The following is a 19,950-nucleotide window of genomic DNA, read 5'->3' as shown; positions in this document are numbered from 1 at the left end:
TCAATAAACCATTTCCATTATTTTATAAACAAGTCTGTTATCTTGATTTCTTATTCTTCCAGGAAGTTACCTGCCTAATCCTCTTTCAAAGCCTCCAAGTTGGTGGCTGACCCTGTTTCCTATGGCAGTGAGTTCCATAGTTTTAACTATGTACTACGTGAAGAAGTACCGTATTTTTCGCTTCATAAGACGCACCTTTTTCCTCCTAAAAAGTAAGGGGAAATGTCTCTGCGTCTTATGGAATGAATGTGTGGTTGATCACTGGCTCCCATTCTGGCCCCTGCCCCCTTGCCCAGGCCTCCATTGTTGAATGTTCTGCAAGGAGGCTGTTTGTTTCCCCAGCGACATGTGACTGGCTGATTAGATTATTTGTCTGGAAACTGTAGAAACGGCTCCCTTTCCTTTCCTAAAGAAGCTGCAGAACTGTGAGTTGAACCCCATAAAAACAGGATTTTTTTCCCTTTGCAAAGTAACTCAACAACTTTGAGCTGATCCTCAAAAAAGGGGCTTTTCCCCTTTGCAAAAGAAGCTGCACAACTGTGAGCTGACCCCCCCAAAAACGGGGCTTTCCCCCTTTCCTCTTCTAAAAACTAGGTGTGTCTTATGGTCAGGTGTGTCTTATGGAGTGAAAAATATGGTACTTTCTTTTGTCTGCCCAGAGTATTCATAGAATCGTAGAGTTGGAAAGGGACTCCAAGGGTCATCTGGTCCAACCCCCTGCAATGCAGGAATCTTTTTGCCTAGTGTGGGGCTCAAGCGCACGACCCTGAGATTACGAGTCTCATGCTCTACTGACAGAGCTATCCGGATGAAGGTGGTGGATGGAAGTCACTGCATGCACCTCAATTTTGAGGAGTGGAGCAGTCAGCCTTGCAGAGCGGGACAACACCTGCACCATTTTTCTATGCAGTGCACACAAAATGTCTTTTGCCAGCCTGTATCAGAGGTTACAAGGGACGCGGGTGGCGCTGTGGGTTAAACCACTTGCCAATCAGAAGGTCGGTGGTTCGAATCCCCGTGACGGGGTGAGCTCCTGTTGCTCAGTCCCTGTTCCTGCCAACCTAGCAGTTTGAAAGCACGTCAAAGTGCAAGTAGATAAATAGGTACCACTCCGGCAGGAAGGTAAACCGCGTTTCCATGTGCTGCTCTGGTTTGCCAGAAGCTGCCTAGTCATGCTGGCCACATGACCCGGAAGCTGTACGCCGGCTCCCTCGGCCAATAAAGCGAGATGAGCACTGCAACCCCAGAGTCGGTCACGACTGGACCTAATGGTCAGGGGTCCCTTTACCCCTTAACCTATCAGAGGTTACAGAGCACAAGCTCGCCTGAACTTCCACTTACCTTCACATTGCCTTCTGCGGAGCCTGTGCAAAAGCACTCTTCGGAAGAGTCGAGGGCAAGCGCCTTGATCGAAGAGTCGTGGGCTTGGAAGGTGTGCAGGGCCTGCCTCTGCCGGATGTCGAAAATGGAGATGTGCCCTTTCCTGCCTCCCGAAATCAGCAGCTGGTGCTTGGGTGCATACTGTAACACGGTGGCACCGTGATCGTGACAAGTGAAGGCTGAGCGAGGAAACAAACGACCAAGCAAGTTTTAAGTAAATGGTTATTATAGCCTCATGCAAGTCAGGCTGGTCCTTCCCTACAACAGCAAACTTGGCACGGGGGGGGGGGGGTGAGTGCCAAAGATAAACAGAGCCAAGTCAAAAAGGGACCGCTAAGAAACAAGAGGGAGTTGACTGGTTTCCCTGGGGGAACTCCTGACATCTACAGTCTGGGGAACGCTCTTCCCGCAAGCATCCTCGCTGCTAGCTTTGCTTGAGAACAAGCAATACACCACTACCTGAAAATGATTTGCAGATGGTAGAAGAAGAAGAAGAAGAAGAGTTTGGATTTGATATCCGGCTTTATCACTACCCGAAGGAGTCTCAAAGCGGCTAACATTCTCCTTTCCCTTCCTCCCGCACAACAAACACTCTATGAGGTGAGTGAGGCTGAGAGACTTCAGAGAAGTGTGACTAGCCCAAGGTAACCCAGCAGCTGCAGGTGGAGGAGCGGGGAAGCGAACCTGGTTCCCCAGATTACAAGACTACCGCTCTTAACCACTACACCATGGTATTTAACTCTGAGTAGACTTGCTAAAATGTATAAGCCTGAATCAGATAAGTGCTGGACAAGGTTGAGGGTAGCAAGGGGAAACAAGCTGGTGGCCAATCACTTCCTGATTTCCCTAGACCCCTGGTATCTGCCCTTCCCCTGAAACACCTGGGCCTCCCTTGCAACATTTCACATTTTCTACCCAAGCACAGGTTATCACGATGGAGGCCATGCCTCACCAAGGCATACTTGGCAGCGCGGAAAACCATCCAATTAGACTTTAATTTGATTTTGACCTGTTTTTGGGAGGTAATTTAATTATTGTTTGATTTTATACTAATGTTATATATTTGATGTTAGCAACCCTGAGCCCGACTTTGGCCGGGGAGGGCGGGATATAAATAAAAGATGATGATGATGATGATGATGATGCTGATTAGTGATGTTTTGTCTTGGACTTGGCCAAAGTCTGGAAAATCTAAAGATGCTTTTCTAATTTCCAGGCTTTGGTGCAAGGGCAGGTGGTGTGGCTTGCTACGAATCATTCTCTCTCTCTCTCTCTCTCTCTCTCTCTCTCACACACACACACACATACAGACACACACACACACATATATAAAAAAACACATTTTTGAATATTCAATTAAACAACCTTAAAATATCAATGATTCCCTTCTTCTCATTCGATGGTTCATTTTGCATAACATAAATCCCTTACATAAACTAAACCATTCAGTATTCCATTATTATATCCATCAAAACTTATTTACACTGTTGAAGCTTGTTACGATAGAGGACTAGATGGTTGGACACTGTTCTCAAAGCTACTAACATGAGTTTGACCAAACTGCAGGAGGCAGTGGAAGACAGGAGTGCCTGGCGTGCTCTGGTCCATGGGGTCACGAAGAGTTGGACATGACTAAACGACTAAACAACAACAAAAGTCCAGTGGTACCTTGGGTTAAGAACTTAATTCGTTCTGGAGGTCCGTTCTTAACCTGAAACTGTTCTCAACCTGAAGCACCACTTTAGCTAATGGGGCCTCCTGCTGCTGCTGTGCCACCACCGCGCAATTTCTGTTCTCATCCTGAAGCAAAGTCTTTAACCCGAGGTACTATTTCTGGGTTAGCGGAGTCTGTAACCTGAAGCGTGTGTAACCTGAAGTGTCTGTAACCCGAGGTACCACTGTAGTAGTAGTAGTAGTAGTAGTAGTAGTAGTAGTTTAAAAGGTCCATCCTCCCCATCCACTGGCCATGTTGGCTAGCACCCATGGGGATCAGTGTCTAAAACCAGCAATTTGTATCTGAGTTGACCGTACCTCAGTGGTGGCAGGCACCTGTGAGGTTAGTGGGGCAGAAGGCAGTGATCCCAAATGGTAGGTGGAGCCAGAACCAGACAAGCACAGCCGTCCTGTGATTGGCTGTAGGTATGACAGCTGGCAAGCAGTGGCTGGTAGAGGGCAGGCTGTGATTGGTGGGGCAGTGCCCCATTTGCCTTCATGGACCAGCCTCCACTGCTGTACCTGGCATGACTGCCAGCGGCAAACATCTGGGCACCTCCAACAAAAATATGAGCTTGTGGAGCACATGATCATTAGCAAAAGGGAAGTGCACACCACCATCCGCAGGACTAAGCAAGACTCCTAACCACAACTTCCAGGAATACAGGAATGCATCATGAATCACTTGCACATCACAGAGCTAATACAAAGGTGTATTGCAATAAACCTACCATGTATGAGGCTGTTGGATGGTGACACTAAGGTGTCCCACAAACACACATTTCTGGAAAGAAGAAAAGACACGCAAAAATAAAATAAGTATTACTTATTTTCCAAGTGTACCATCACTCCTTCCTCCCATTTTTTTGCCCTTTGGACAGACCTGTTGTCACTGGACTGCCCAGAGGTGGCTACTAGACTCGAAGAGGTAATGAATGCAAAGTCACTTGTGGTTTTGCTGTGGCACTGCCAGCTCTGAAAAAGAAAGCAGAAGAGACACAGAAATGCTATCAGCCACGAGGTACGAAAGGGCTCGCGCCAACTTCAGAGGGTTCTGCGACATCATCATCACAAGCAAAATGTCGGGAACACAAATGTTATAGCTTCAGATTAACAATGTAATGGCATCTTGAAAACGAACAGGAAATGGAACTAAGCAAGCAATTAACCCTCTCATTTATAACTGCCATTTCTCTTTCTGCAATTGCTGAGAAGATGATTGAACAATAATGAAAATGTGAAAGTCTTAAAAGGACATTGCACTCATAAATTAAGGGTTTCCTGTGCCTTGCAAAGTTCAAAAACCAAACCATGGTTAACCATCTAGTGCAGGCAGGGCCATACCCCAAGAAACATGGGTTTGCTTCTTTGCTTGAAAGACTTTGAAAACCACCGTTCACTGTGATGGATTCTAAGGCACTGCACAGCAATATAAATAGAACAGAATAAAACATCACAATTGGCATCCTTCCTTAAGAGAGTAAAATTAAGGGGCAACAGAACACTTAAACTATAAAACCTATGAAGCAAGGAGGCACCATAAGATAAATATAAACGCCTGGGCGAAGACGAATGTCTTGATCTGATTCTGCAAATGTTGCTTCTTTGGGAGGGTGTTCCAAAGAGCACCCCCCTAAAAGGCTTCCCCCTTTCTATTTGTGTAACCACACAGTTGCTCTATGCTTATTTTTATTTAAACATTTCATTAAGGAGCTCAAGGTGTACAGAGGTCCCCTTGTCTCCATTTTATTCTCGCAACAACCACCCTGTCAGGCAGGTTAGGCTGAGAGTGAGTGTGTGGCTGGCCCAAGGTCACCCAGTGATCGGGTGGGGATTTAAACCCTGGTCCTTTGGGCATTATTCCAACACTCCAACCATTACACCACTCTGGCTGTATGTGTTGATTACAAAGGGATAGTAGATTATTTACACTCTGCATCCCAAGGTATTAGTCGCCTCCCCACACCCACAACTGAGAACAATCTTTAAACACAGAACGATAAATCTCCCTCTGCTTTTTGTCTGACTTCCCTTGGGAAGAAATATATATGAATTTTTATTATTACGGCCACAGGCCAGTTCCAGCTCACTTACAATATCAGGAAAATCATAAAACACAACAGGAATACACTGAATTGCAGTTGGGTATAACAGAGATAATTCAGATATAGCAGCAGTTAACAATATATATTAAATCTTCATCATTAAAATATAACCTAAAATTGTCATTTAAAACCTTAATCATTTTGGTAGTACAGCTTGTTCCCTAAGTTTTATGGCAGTCACACAGAATTTGGCCACCCTTAGCGTGATCTATAGATCCTTGTCCTCTAGAATATATATATACGCATCTGAAGAAGTGTGCATGCACAGAAAGCTTATACCCAGAACAAACTTAGTTGGTCTCTAAGGTGCTACTGGACATTTTTTTTTTTAGATATTTCAACTGCATCAGACCAACACGGCTACCTACCTGAATCTATTCCCTTAGGAAGGTCCATGTCACCTCCTGGGAACCAGAGTTCAAAAATCAAGTTCAAATCTGCATGCATTTAACACTGCCCTTTACAGAGGCTGCTCTCCAGGCGCTGCAGAACTTCCAACTTCCATCAGCCCCAGACGATGGTCAGGAATGAGGAAGGTTGAAATCCAAGGCATTTGGAGGCCACTAGGTTGGGGAAGACTGCTGACGGTACACCGAAGAGGCAATTCGAAACTTGCAACCAAATTGACTCCTTGGATTTCTTACTTTGAGTTTTCCTAAAACTTGGGGAGTGGGACCAGAAATGAGGTGACTCAAAATAAAAACTTGGCTTGATTTACTTACCAGATAAGGTTTAGGATTAGTTGCAGTTTGGTTTACTTGCCAGATACTTAAGAATCCCTCTCCATCAGCCACACCACACTGCAAGAGACAGACGCCACTCATTTCATAACAGAATTCATGACTTTTATGAAAACGGTGTCAAGAGCAGCTATTTTTTCAGTAACCAGGGCCTATATTGCTACTGTTATTCCAGGCTACTGTCACGGAGTGGTTGGACGCAAAGGAATGGTGGGAGGAACCAGCTGGGAAACCACCAAGGGGAGAAGGCTCGGAGACTGGGGAGTGGTGGTAGGACAGCAGTGAGTGGTCAGAGGGAGAAGACTGGGAGGAGGAGGTGCTGGAAGCTGAAGGGGAACAGGGCTTAGTGAGCAGGGAGAGTCTGTGGCAGAGAGAAGTTCAGAATTAGAGGCGGAAGCTGAAGCAGGAGAGGAGGGAGGCCAACAGGCAGAGATGATTTAGATTTGTGAAGTGTCACAGGTGTCTCCCTGTCCTACTGCGACAAGCCCCCTCCCCACTTGTCTCCCAGAATCAGAAGAGGCATAAAAAGGGCAGAGGAGACGTTGGCTTCACACGGATGCAGTCTCTGATTGTTTGGGGGAATCCCCGGAAAGGAGGGGACTTAGGCAGATGTGGGGAGGCAGGGGCCTTCAGTCTCAGCAATTGATCCATGGGGCGAGACCTACCGGAGGTGAGCTGCTGTGCTCATGACACTCTGCCAGTCTGTGCAGATCATATTTTTGCTAATAAAGAGTTAACCCCAACTTGCACAGTGTGATTCACTGCTGGTTTGCTCCCGACAGCTACGCACTTAACATTTTCTTAATTTCCAGTGGCAACTTTTTGCAGCTGTTAGATGGGATAGTTTATTAGAAACCAGGAACCATCACTCTGGGCCAGAAATGGGGACACTTGTGGCCCTTCAGGTGTTGTTGAGACTACAACTCCCAGCATCCAATGACATTTGGATGGCCACAGATGCCTCAACCCTAGATGGGCATGCGGTCTGAGGTTGCAGAAGGCAGCTCCCTATTTCCGTTTGATCACAGCTCTGTGGTCAGCACAATTTTGTGCTCGTTCTCTTTTTTAGAAAATGCTTGTGACCAAAGTTTTGCAATGGACTTTTCAGTAATGCTCGTTAACAAACTCTTAACACAGCTTGTTGCTGTGTTTATGGTTCTTCCATTCAAAATCTTTTACCTCTACTGGTGTGACTAGTCCTATTCTAATGACTGCAGAACACTGTCCTTTAAAGAAAGGATCTGCAGAACAATAAACAATCCAGTCCTACTAAGCACTAAGCCCCATGGAGCTCAATAGGCCTTAATCCCAGGTAGTCAGGCATGGGCCAGAGGAAGCCTGAGAGCTGATTCAGAAGTACAGATGGGACCACTCACCTTATTGCCCTGAGAATTAAAATACAATCTAGTAACCCGTGCATTGCCTGCTTGTCGGAAGCACACCAACTGTTGTGGCCTTGTCCATTCAAACATCCGGACGCTACCATCCTGGGCTCCTGTAAGGTCTGAGAAACACACCCACAAGAGACCAAGTTAACACTTCACTAAAGGAAAGAAGAAAATGCAATAGATCGCAATTACTATACCCCTATTTCCTGCTCCTATGAAATCTGCTCCAACTACTTTCTCCCTGTTTCCTAACTTTTTTATCCCCAATCTTCAATCTGCTAAAAAAATTTTTTTTAAAGTCAGCAGGAAAAATTCATATGCATTTCTGCACATATTTCTCCTAACAAATGCGTTTTTTTGGTAAACAAATCTGCCCAATATGCATGGTTTTGAAAGCGATTTCCCCAAAATACAAAAATACTGTATCTTACTTTCAATGATATACACATTTTTCTGTCTACTTTGCCCCCCCCCCCTGCACAACTTCTGTATTCCCTTTTTGGTGGGAGAACTGCGCAGCAAGACTGGGAGAAGAAATCAAAAGACGGCTGCATTTCAGTTTGTGTACTGGGCCAGGAATTGCAGATTAGTTAGGCTCCCACGGAATTGCAAACATATTACATTCTCTCTCTCCCCCCCCCCCCCCGTTATTTCTCCCGCAGTTAGAACTGCTGCACAGAAATTACTCACAATACTGATGGACTGGATGGGAAGTCATCCTCTTAACGTTATTCAAATTCCGCTTGATGAGCTTCATGCAAAAGAAATTGAAATCATAATCAATCCACTTTTTCTACAAGTCTGGACAATAAAACATGCTCAAGAGTAAGAGATTACAGTGGTACCTCAGGTTACATACACTTTAGGTTACATACGCTTCAGGTTACAGACTCCACTAACCCAGAAATAGTACCTTGGGTTAAGAACTTTGCTTCAGGATGAGAACAGAAATCGTGCTCCGGCGGCGTGGCAGCAGCAGGAGGCCCCATTAGCTAAAGTGGTGCTTCAGGTTAAGAAGAGTTTCAGGTTAAGAACGGACCTCCGGAACAAATTAAGTACTTAACCCAAGGTACCACTGTATGTGGGTTCTGGTGTTTTTTCCTATTCAGATGTCCTAACCCTCCCTGCACTAATCTGGAAGCATCTCTCAGTGAACTTGGTGCGATTTATATCTGAGTGGATCAGAGCAAAATCTCACATTTCAGCTCAGAGGCTGTATGTCTCTGCATGTTATGGCTGCAGGTTCAAAACTACCATAAGTGTCAGCTATCGCCATGTAGTCATCCCTTTATGCATGAGAGCTTATCATGTGGATCAAGCTGTTTTATTTGTGCCACCTCAGAAATGTAAAAAGAAAGAAGGTTCTTTTTATCATAAGTGGTGGTCTTGTGGTAAGGTTAAAGCTTACCGGGAAATGATATATAATGAATTGAAAAGGATGTTCAAAATAACCTTTGTAAAAACAACAACCCAGAAGTTGTGGGTTTTTTTTGGGGGGGGGGGGATTATAGGGACAGAAATACCTAAACTGTATAGAAACTTATTCATGTATGCGACTACAGCAGCAAGAATGCTACTCGCCCCAAAGTGGAAAGAAGCAGAAGTCCCAGCAGAGGAAGAATGGATACAAAAACTTATGGAATATGCAGAAATGGCAAAACTTACTGGAAGACTAAAAAACCAAGATAACAAACGTTTTATAAAATAATGGAAATGGTATATTGAATATTTACAGATAAATTGCAAACAGATAAAAACATCGGCAGGATTATTGTAATAACCTGCAGTTTCATAAGAGTATATATATATATATATATAAGGTAGCAAATTAAATGAATTTGGAGATGCAGAAGATATTAAAAAATAAATTTAAGGAACTGCAGAAAGAGGGGGAAGGAAGTCAAACTTGGAAGTGTTAAAATGATTGTAAACTAAATGAAATGTATAAACCTGAAAAGTGTAAATAAAAACTTTAAAAACATTTGTGCCACCTCAGATCTTTTTGAATTTTTTTCTTTGGGGGGGGGAGAGATGTCTCTGTGTGTGTTGGGGGGGGACGACCATTTGCACTGGTGTGAAGCAAGCAGCTTGATCCATGAGCTGAGAAGCTGAACGTGGCTATTTTGACAAAGGGAGCAATTTCAAAGCAGCCTTTGTGCCCTGGTTGTACAAAGCATGGTTTGTCAGCCCTAACTTCTCAGCAGCAAAGATAAAATAAAATTCAAAAATTGAACATGTTGGTCATTTTATCCTGCACACAGTGGGGCAGATCTCTCCCACCTCCAAACATTATTGGCACATCCTGCTATGTGAAAGAAATTGCAAACTGCATTATGCATCCTGGAGTTAAACAGCACGTGGTTTTTCTATGACCAGGACATCCTTTATGATGGGGTAAAACGTGCAATTAATTTGGCATGTGTTGCCATCTAGTGGCCATTGCACCATCTCATATCTTTTACAGAAATAAGGGGGAGGTGGGATAAAGGGCTGTATCCAAAGCTCCCTGTCTGCTAGCACACCAGGAGACAGATAGAATAATAGAATTGTAGAGATGGAAGGGACACCGAGGGCCATCTAGTCCAACCCCCTGCAATGCAGGAATCTCAACTAAAGCATCCATGACAGATGGCCATGACAAGTGAGTTTTAATTGTTGAGCAACAGAGAAATCCAGTGGAGAAACTTGGGCAACAGATTGCACTACTATTGTGCAAACAAGTTATCAGCTACCTGCTTATGTAGGTAAAAAGGTAAATGAGACCTGGACAGTTGAGTCCAGTCAAATGCGGCTATGGGGTGCGGAGCTCATCTCGCTTTCGACCGTGGGAGCCAGCGCTTGTCCACAGACAGCTTTCTGGATCATGTGGGCAGCATGACTAAACCACTTCTGGCGCAAAGGAACACCGTGACGGAAACCAGAGTGAACAGAAACGCTGTTTACCTTCCCGCCACAGTGGTACCTATTTATCTACTTGCACTGGTGTGCTTTCAAACTGTTAGGTTGGCAGGAGCTGGGACAGAGCAACGGGAGCTCACCCTGTTGCAGGGATTCAAACTGCCGACTTTCCAATGGCAAGCCCAAGAGGCTCAGTGGTTCAGACCACAGTGCCACTTGTGTCCCTACCTGCTTATGTACTGTCTTGCCACAGCATTGTTCCACAATGCTTGCTATTCATGGTTGCTAGACATGATGACTATTGCTTTGCCTCCACTGCTGGAGGCTGAATGCAGGGAGGGCTCTTGTGCTTGGGTCCCGCTTGCGGGTTTCCCCACAGGAACCTGCTTGGCTCCCAGTACATTTCCAAGCACAATTCAAAGGGTTGGTGTTGACCTTTAAAGTCCTAAATGGCCTCGGCCCAGTATACCTGAAGGAGCGTCTCCACCCCCATTGTTCAGCCCGGACACTGAGGTCCAGCTGCGAGGGCTTTCTGGCAGTTTCCTCACTGTGAGAAGTGAAGCTACAGGGAACCAGGCAGAGGGCCTCTCGGTAGTGGCGCCCGCCCTGTGGAACACCCTCCCATTGGATGTCAAAGAGATAAACAAATACAGTGGTACCTCAGGTTAAGTACTTAATTCGTTCCGGAGGTCCATTCTTAACCTGAAACTGTTCTTAACCTGAAGCACCACTTTAGCTAATGGGGCCTCCTGCTGTCGCTGCACCACCGGAGCACGATTTCTGTTCTCATCCTGAAGCAAAGTTCTTAACCTGAAGCACTATTTCTGGGTTAGCGGAATCTGTAACCTGAAGCGTATGTAACCTGAAGCACCACTGTACCTGACCTTTAGAAGACATCTGAAGGCAGCCCTCTTCAGGGAAGTTTTTAATATGTGACATTTTGATGTATTTTTAATCTTTGTTGGAAGCAGCCCAGAGTAGCTGGGGAAACCCTGCCAGATGGACGGGATACAAATAATAAATTATTATTATTATTATTATTATTAATTATAATTATTATTAGCCACTGTCTGAACAGGATGCTGGACTAGACTGGCCACTAGCCTGACCCGGCAGCCTCTTCTCACGTTCTTAAAGTGGCTTTAACTTAGAGCTGCAATGAGTGCAACCCAGGTTGTTTGAAAACCTGTGGTGTGGCGGATTAGAACAGCCACACGGAGACACAGTCACTTACCACGCCAGCTCCAGTACTTGTTTGCCCGCTGCCCAACCATGGCATAGAAGAAGTTGACGAAGAGGAGACAGGCTGCATCTGAGCCACCGCAAAGGACGCCGTGCTCGACTGCGTGAGCGTCGTGGTGGAGCCACGGAAGTCGAGGTCGTCTGAACTGAAAAGGTGAAAAACAGAGCATTAAGATCTAGTTACTTTGTCTTAAGAGAAAGTTGGTGCGACACTGGCTGCACCTACGCTTTTCACAACAGATAATGCAGTATATGTCAGGGGACTGCCATCAAGACAGGGGAGGGAGGCAGGAATGTACAGGCAGTCTCCCCCTTTGCTGAGCAGCAACACCTCGTCAGAGACTGGTGAAGGCGAAGCCTCAGGAGAAACGGAGGAAGAGAGAAAGAGGGGGGGTGAAGCAAAGGCTCACACAGGCTGAGATGAGCCACAACACCGCTCCCAAGGAAACAGAAAGGGGGACTGACGTGCCGTTTCCGTCGCATAGTTTTTGCCAGGGAATTAAACATAAGGAAAAGAAGAGGAGAGGGGGGTTGCCCCGGCTTTTGTGCCGGAGGGGAAACAGGAAGAAAGCACTCTCGGAATCTGCTAGTGATTGAGGCAGACATGGATTTTGGACTTCTGCACTGTACATAGTTTTGCACCAATAAAACCTGTAAAAGGCAGGTCCAAGTCTTGGCTGTTTACTTTGTGAGCAACCATACGCATTCCTGACAGTATACCTGCAGGGCAATCCTACCGTTTATTCAGAGTCGGGGTTGGAAGCGGGGAGATGCGGAGGCAGAACAACTGTCATGGGCACTGCCCTGATCGTTCGCTACAGGCAAGACAGTAGGTAGTGTTGGAAAGCTTCTTCCTTCCCACTATCAGTATGGACCTTACTTGTGCAATAGCTCTGTATTACCCACACTAACTGACAGCAGTTTTCCAGGGTTTCAGACAAGGGACATTTCCACCGCTAACTGGAGATGCTGGATATTGAACCTGAGACCTGAGCGTGCAGACACCAATCTGGAACCTCTCCTGATTCAGATCTTACAATGAAGTAGAGCTGTGTGCCATCAGTGTAAAGGTAAAGGTAAAGGTAAAGGGACCCTGACCATTAGGTCCAGTCGTGACCGACTCTGGGGTTGCAGCGCTCATCTCGCTTTATTGGCTGAGGGAGCGGGCGTACAGCTTCCAGGTCATGTGGCCATCATGACTAAGCCGCTACTGGCGAACCAGAGCAGCACACGGAAACGCCATTTACCTTCTCGCCGGAGCAGTACCTATTTATCTACTTGTACTTTGACGTGCTTTTGAACTGCTAGGTTGGCAGGAGCAGGGACCGAGCAATGGGAGCTCACCCCGTCGCGGGGATTTGAACCGCCGGCCTTCTGATCGGCAAGTCCTAGGCTCCGTGGTTTAACCCACAGCGCCACCCGCGTCCCGTATGCCATCAGTGTACTTGGTGGCTATTCCAAAATGCCTTATGACTGCTCCCAATGGTTTCATATAAATGTTAAATAGCACTAGGGAGAGGATAATAGGCTGAGGAATCCCATAGAACAAGTGCCAGGGGTCCGAGGAACACTCACCCAGGCTACTCTTTGGACACAGCCCTGAAGATATGGACAGAACCACCATCATACGGTGCCTCTAGTACACATCCCATGTCATGTCCAATGGTCTCAAAAGCCACTGAGAAACCATGCAGAACTAACAGGGTTGTACTCCTCCTGTCCCTCTCATGAGAAAGGTCATCCAACTGGGCAACCAAGGCCAATTCGATTCCAAAATTGTGTGTGAACCCAATTTGTAGTGGATCTAGATAATCTGTCTCTTCCAGGAACACCTGCAGTTGCCTGTAACCAAATAAAATACTGGAGGATACAGGCAGGGTACGGAAGAAACACATTGTCTGTGTGCCTATCTGATCCTAACCCCCATCAACTGCTTTTGATCAGGAAAATGAAAGATCAGGAGTAGCTGGGCCTATAGATCAGGACTGTGGAGGGACGAAGGTCACATGGAAAGCCTGCTCATTCAAGATCAAAGTATATACAGTCCGTTCTCAAGTTATGCAGAACACAACAACAACAACATCAACAACATTAATAATTTATTTTTACCCCGCTCTTCCCGGTTCAGAAAACCGGGCTCAGAGCAGCTAACAAAAAATTTAAAACACTTAATTGATGCAACAAAAAACAGCATAAAATACAGTATAAAACGTGAATAACAATAAATTCAGAATTCAAAAATCAATTTAGGGGGGAAATCCATCCAATAAACGTTAGAAGATCACCAGGGCTAGCTGGTTAAATTAATCCTATTTGGGCCAGCGAGGAGACCAGGGGAGAATTAGCTGTGGGATCCCAGAGCGGGTAATCTTCATAAAAAGGGGAGGGGAGGGGAGGAAGGGGAATAAAAGATCAGGCTAAGTTCAAGCTGAAAGCCAGGCCCTGCGGAAGGAAGTTAAATCCTGCAGGGCTCTGGTCCACCAGGTCAGAGCCATCACAAGAGGTCCCCCCCCCAGCATGTCCATAAAGAGCCTCTGTGAATAATGCAGTCTTGCCAATGCATTCTGCACCAGCTACCACTTCTGTATCAGACACAACAGCATATTTGAGGTATTTATTATGCATTCAACTCTCCAGTTAAATAGAACCGCAAGGCATGAATAGCCAACCTTTTAGATTCTCGGTCAAACTCCTCTCCAATCCATATGTAAGACTGAGCAGCCAGCAGGGCTGTGACATCAAGTTCCTGAACATCATGCGTAGAAGCTAACACTATCTCGTTGATGTTTGCCTGCACAGCACAAAAGAGAAAAGCGAGACGCTTTAAGCCCTGGGCCCTACGGCAAGCACAAAGACATTTGACAAGCAGTAACTTTACCTAATTACGTTTATTTGTTGCACTTACATCCCACATACTTGGTTCTTCAGTCACATCCGCACCCAATTAATCTCCACAATAACCCTGCAAGGTAGGTTAGGCTAAGAGGCGATGACCTCCGTGAGCTTCATGGCCAAATGAAGATTTGAACCCTGGTCTCCCAGCTCTTAGTCTGACACTGAACCACTACACCACACTGGCTTTAAAGCAGTGGTTCCCAACCCCTTTTTGGCTGTGCCCCACCTAAACATCTCTAAAATCCTGATGCCAACCCGCCCCCTGGTGACATATAATTCTTATTATTCAAAAAGTGAACTCCTATTCACGTGCAGGAAGCCTAAAAGGCCATTAACTTGGTCTAAACAAGCTTCCAAAGAACATGTTTTCAGTACCAAAAACTGGTATTCGTCAGGTTCACCAGTGCTCAGAGAAGGTAGTGGCCCAAAACACCACTCTGAAAAATGGCGACCGCTCCAACTGAGCAGCTACTGAGCTTTCAGGGGGAAATTCCACAACTGTTGACTGAGCACTCCCAGAGCGCTAATCCCCCTGAATGTGCCCAGTGCATTTTCTGTTTAGATAACCTTTTCTGTTTAGATAACCTCTCTATGGTCACCAGCTGACCGCTGTGTACATTCTGATTTTAATTTTTAAAATGTGTATGTCACAATACATATTTATATACTGTATATGAGTCCCCTAGAATCATAAGAAATGCAAAAAATCACTGTTAATAACTCATTCTCAAATTGCCCCCTTGTGGGGTGTGCGCCCCACATTGGGAACCATGGCTTTAGAAGGAGGCCGGGAGAGGAAGGACTTCACCTTATTGACTGCAAAGGCCATGATCATATCAGACTCCTTGTGTATAATTTTTGCTCTTCCTCCAGGGTAGCCGAGCTCTGCTTCGACCTACGAAACATTACAATGAGATTTTTTTTTAAAAAAACAGGTTCACTGAACTGTTTTTGCAGTGGTATGAATCAACTGAAAAGACAAGACGCAAAAGAAGCATGCAGAAGAGGTTTAATAGATGTGGTTTTGGCAGAAACTCATCTTAGGGCTTCCATGTAATCTCCAGAGCGTTCCAGGAGCCAAAAGATGTTATGTTTTCAAACCTGACACACAAAACCGGCGTGCAAGCGAGTGACCCAAGGTGTTATGCAGCATATCTCAGCATTAGTACACAGGTTTGGGTCCCAACAGAGAGATTGCACAAATCTGTGCTGTTATTGTCACTTTAGCAAGTGGGAGTAAGGAAAGGCAGCCCCAAAGAAGCTTCAAAAGTGCAGCAAAAGGTTCGGGAGGTGGGATACTACTACCTTGTGTTTGTAATCGTCCGCTACGCTGTTGTGAATGACCTGCTTCTCGCGATCTTCTACAGACTATACGGCACCACAGTCACAAACACAAAACACATGCACAAACAAATACAAAAAGGAGAAGAATGAAAATGTTCCAAGCTGGTGTTTAAAACGACACCAGCTAACCATTGCACAAATGCTTTTAAGGGCGGGGGGCTGAAACAAATTCACTTGGAAAGCAACATCTCCATGATGAATGCAAACATATATGGCATAGTAAGCAAATAATAATGAAATGACATAAATATACACACACACACACAAGCTTCTTACTAGCAAGATTTTTCTTACTAGTTAGAAGTTACGTGGCCTGTAGTATGAAAGAGGGAGGCAGACTTAACACAAAGAACTGAAATAGGAAACAGGATGGGCTTGGTCCAGGCGAAATGTACCTGGTTATTAAACCATGGCTTGGCAGCAGGGAAAACTATGGGCGTGCTTTTGAACTGCTAGGTTGGCAGGAGCTGGGACAGAGCAACTGGAGCTCACCCCGTCGTGGGGATTCGAACCGCTGACCTTCTGATCAGCAAGCCCAAGAGATTCAGTGGCTTAGACCACAGCGCTATCTGCGTCCCTATCAGCCATAGTAGGCATGCCCAATGGCCAGGGATAATGGGAGTGGCAGTTCGGCAACATCCCAAGGGCCAAAGGTTCAACACACCTGCTTTACACTGACACTAATATCCTGCAAAAGTCAGCTAATGCGTGTCATCATCATTTATGTAAGACAATTTGTATTGCTCTTATGGTATTTTGTGTTCTATTGCATTTGTACTTATTGGTGTACAATGACTTGATATTCTTTATATGAATGGACAATACAAATGTGTGTGTGTGTGTTTACAAATGAAAAATGAAAAACACAGTGCATAGTCAGGCTCACTTTAACACACCACTAAAGCTAATTGAGGACAAAAAACCCAGTCATTATAACAAGCACTAAAACCAGCAAATGATTCCAAGGCAGAAGAAAACTCTTATAACTTCAATGAGTATCATTTGAGTCTTTCTTCTTTTGCACATTACCTCACTTTGCTTTCTTTTCTTGGTGAACGTGTATCGGAGGAAAGTATCTTGCAATAATTCTTGCTTCACCAGAAAATGCCACAGCCTTTTGGCTGGCTGTGCTGAATAATCTTTTGATCTGGGGGGGGGGGGGGAGAGAGAGAAGGGTGTTACTGTAGAATTCTCTTTTTCTTTTTAAAAAAATGCAAGGAAGGATAAAACTGGAAGAAGATAAAAAGAGCACAATAAAATACTAGATACAGGCAGGGTTTGAAAGAAACACATTGCTTGTGTGCCATTCTTAATCCTAAGGACCTGTCAACTGCTTTTGATCAGGAAAATGAAAGACCAGGCGTAGCTGGGCCTATAGATCAGGGTTGTGGAGGGACGCAGGTCACATGGAAAAAGCCTGTTCATTCACAGATCAAAGTATATACAGTCTGTTCTCAAGTTTAGCAGAACACAAGAAGCAACTCCCCAAAGAGAGTCCACAAGGAGCCTCTGTGAATAATGCGTTTCATGGAGTCTCATCCCATTAAAAGCCCAAGCAAAACCAAAAGAGAGAAAACTGCTGAAAGAAGCAAATAAATCAACAAAGCACCACCATATACCATAATGTAAACCAAAAATAAAGGCCACAGGCATTTCAAGCTTTTTAAGTGTATCTTGGAGAACAGGTGAGGTCCCTGCAGACCAGAGGTGGGCAAATATCCCCATCTTCAAAAAGTGGGGGAAAGAAAAGTCCTAGAACAGATAATTAAACAGTCAGTCTGCGAGCACTCGGAAAAGGGTGCTGTGATTACTAAGACCCAGCTGTGCTGCCTGGGATTGATGGAATTTTGAGTACAACAACTGGAGGCCCATGAGTTCCCTATCCCTAATGAGATGATCATGTCTGTTACTAAAATTGGTTCACTTTCCACTAGAGCCCACAGTACTACTTCCATTGGGGTGGGGGGAACCTACTTGAACGGTGTGTTTTCAGGGTCAACCATTGCTTTTATTCGGGCGGCAGCTGCTCCTGGTCCTATTCCTGCTTCAGTGAAACAGGTATTGATATAATTGGGTGGTGGGCCTTCAAACTGGTCCATTCTTTCTTGAAGGATTTGTTCCCAGTTTTCCAAATTTTTAATCACAGCGATACCCAGCGGCGAGGTGACTGGAAGATCTAAAACAGCAATGTAAAATTCAGCAACTATTCACACAAAATTGTACGCATTGGCAACAACAACAACATCCCCCCCCCCCACAGAAGGACTCGGGACAAAGGCCCATGCACAGATCTGAATAAGACTCTGCATAAAACTTCCCTTGTCCTTGATCTGGAAGCTGCTGATAGTGCAGAATGTTGTAGCATGATTGCTGTCAGGAGCGAGACCTTGTCAGCGTGTAAGACCTGTGCTCAGTGATCTATACTGGCTGCCAAATTGCTAGCAGGTCAAGTTCAAGGTGTTACAAGTACAGTGGTGCCCCGCAAGACGAATGCATCGCAAGACAAAAAACTCGCTACACAAAAGGGTTTTGCGGTTTTTGAGCTGCTTCGCAAGACGAATTTCCCTATGGGCTTGCAAGTTTGTTTCCTTTTTCTTAACACCGTTAATACAGTTGCGACTTGACTTCGAGGAGCAACTCATAGAACGCGGTGTGGTAGCCTTTTTTGAGGTTTTTGAAGACTTTGGTGATTTTTGAAGCTTTTCCAAAACTTTTCCGACACCGTGCTTCGCAAGACGAAAAATTCGCTAGACGAAAAAACTCACGGAACGAATTAATTTCGTCTTGCGAGGCACCACTGTATATCTGAAGGAGCGTCTCCACCCCCATCATTCTACCCGGACACTGAGGTCCAGCGCCGAGGGCCTTCTGGCGGTTCCCTCACTGCGAGAAGCCAAGTTACAGGGAACCAGGCAGAGGGCCTTCTCGGTAGTGGCACCCTCCCTGTGGAACGCCCTCCCACCAGATGTCAAAGAGAACAACAACTACCAGACTTTTAGAAGACATCTGAAGGCAGCCCTGTTTAGGGAAGCTTTTAATGTTTTATGTATTACAGTATTTTAATATTTTTTTGGAAGCCGCCCAGAGTGGATGGGGAAGCCCAGCCAGATGGGCGGGGTATAAATTATTATTATTATTATTATTAAGCCCTTAAGAACTTGGGAACAGTTTACCTACAAAATCACCTTACCCCATATATGCCCACTTGGGCCCTTTGATCGGCAGAAGGGCCACATAAAACTTGTTCTGCATTCGTAAGAACTTCATCTTACACTCCCCGCCTAGTGAAATCAGGCAGGTTCCTTCACTGCACTCTTTTTGGCACCTGCTAAAAACATTCAGCCTACCCAGACACATAGAATGTTGATTAAAAATAAATAAATTATCTTGCTTGATGTGTTTCCTTTGCAATGACTCTTCAGGTGCCTTGCATGCCATTCATAGAAGAAAGGTGGTACAGTCAAACCTTGGTTCTCAAACGGCTCCGTTTTCGAACGTTTTGGCTTCCGAACGCTGAAAATCTGGAAGTAAATGCTCCAGGTTTTGAACGTTTTTTGGAAGCTGAATGTCTGACACGGCTTCCGCTGGAGTACAGGAAGCTCTTGCAACCAATTGGAAGCCGTGCCTTGGTTGTCAAATGTTTCGGAAGTCGAACGGGCTTCCGGAATGGATAACGTTCGACAACCAAGGTTTGACTGTATATTATTTTTGAGTAAACATGCTTCAGCTTGGATTTAGGATTTGCTTCTTCACATAGAATTGTTTTCACAAAGTGTGGAGCAACTCACCAGGTATTTCTAAACCAGCAATGGGGAAAAAGGTCTTAATATTGTTCAGAGCAAGTTTTACCATCGCCAAATGGATAAGAGCCCAGCTGCAGGGGGAAAAGGAAACAATTTAAATGTTACCAAGTGCAACACAAACTCTCTATCTTTCTCTCTTTTCTTTTTACAACAGCTGGTGTTTAGCACCACCACTTCAACTGCATTTTAAAATGTGTTCCACAAAACAAACTGGATCTGAAGGTGCTCAAGAACTGAGTGCTCAATTGCCAGAACATGGGATTGTAGTATATCAAGTCAAATTTGGAATAGACCCACTGAACCTGTTATGTGACATAATGTCAATGGGCCTACTCTCTGTAGGATTAGCACTGGATAGAACCCATTAAGTTTTAAGGTTCGCTTTTAACAAGCAAATCAAAGGGGATATCCAGCATTAATCATACTCAGAACATTCTACTCA

At 45.1% G+C, this 19,950-nt stretch overlaps 1 protein-coding gene across 8 annotated transcripts in view; it reads right to left on the bottom strand.

Annotated features, from left to right (window-relative positions):
- The window catches only part of DMXL2 (Dmx like 2), a 416,196-nt gene that overhangs the window by 2,423 nt on the left and 393,823 nt on the right, over positions 1-19,950 (bottom strand). For 5 of the 8 annotated variants that reach the window (XM_080980195.1, XM_080980202.1, XM_080980197.1 and 2 more), the window contains 13 exons: positions 19,494-19,579; positions 17,680-17,881; positions 16,735-16,852; positions 15,667-15,729; positions 15,170-15,256; positions 14,136-14,257; positions 11,459-11,612; positions 8,017-8,077; positions 7,315-7,442; positions 5,921-5,998; positions 3,977-4,068; positions 3,825-3,877; positions 1,342-1,559 (listed from right to left, as the gene is read on the bottom strand). In XM_080980195.1, the coding sequence (XP_080836321.1) occupies positions 1,342-1,559; positions 3,825-3,877; positions 3,977-4,068; positions 5,921-5,998; positions 7,315-7,442; positions 8,017-8,077; positions 11,459-11,612; positions 14,136-14,257; positions 15,170-15,256; positions 15,667-15,729; positions 16,735-16,852; positions 17,680-17,881; positions 19,494-19,579 (1,462 nt within the window). The remainder of the gene's footprint in view (positions 1-1,341; positions 1,560-3,824; positions 3,878-3,976; positions 4,069-5,920; positions 5,999-7,314; positions 7,443-8,016; positions 8,078-11,458; positions 11,613-14,135; positions 14,258-15,169; positions 15,257-15,666; positions 15,730-16,734; positions 16,853-17,679; positions 17,882-19,493; positions 19,580-19,950) is intronic. The other 3 variants (XM_080980199.1, XM_080980200.1, XM_080980201.1) reach the window with 1 other exon arrangement.

Source organism: Podarcis pityusensis (genome assembly GCF_964106645.2).
Source record: "Podarcis pityusensis genome assembly, chromosome: 14".
Lineage (NCBI taxonomy): Eukaryota > Metazoa > Chordata > Lepidosauria > Squamata > Lacertidae > Podarcis > Podarcis pityusensis.
This window is presented reverse-complemented; position numbering and strand designations above follow the sequence as displayed.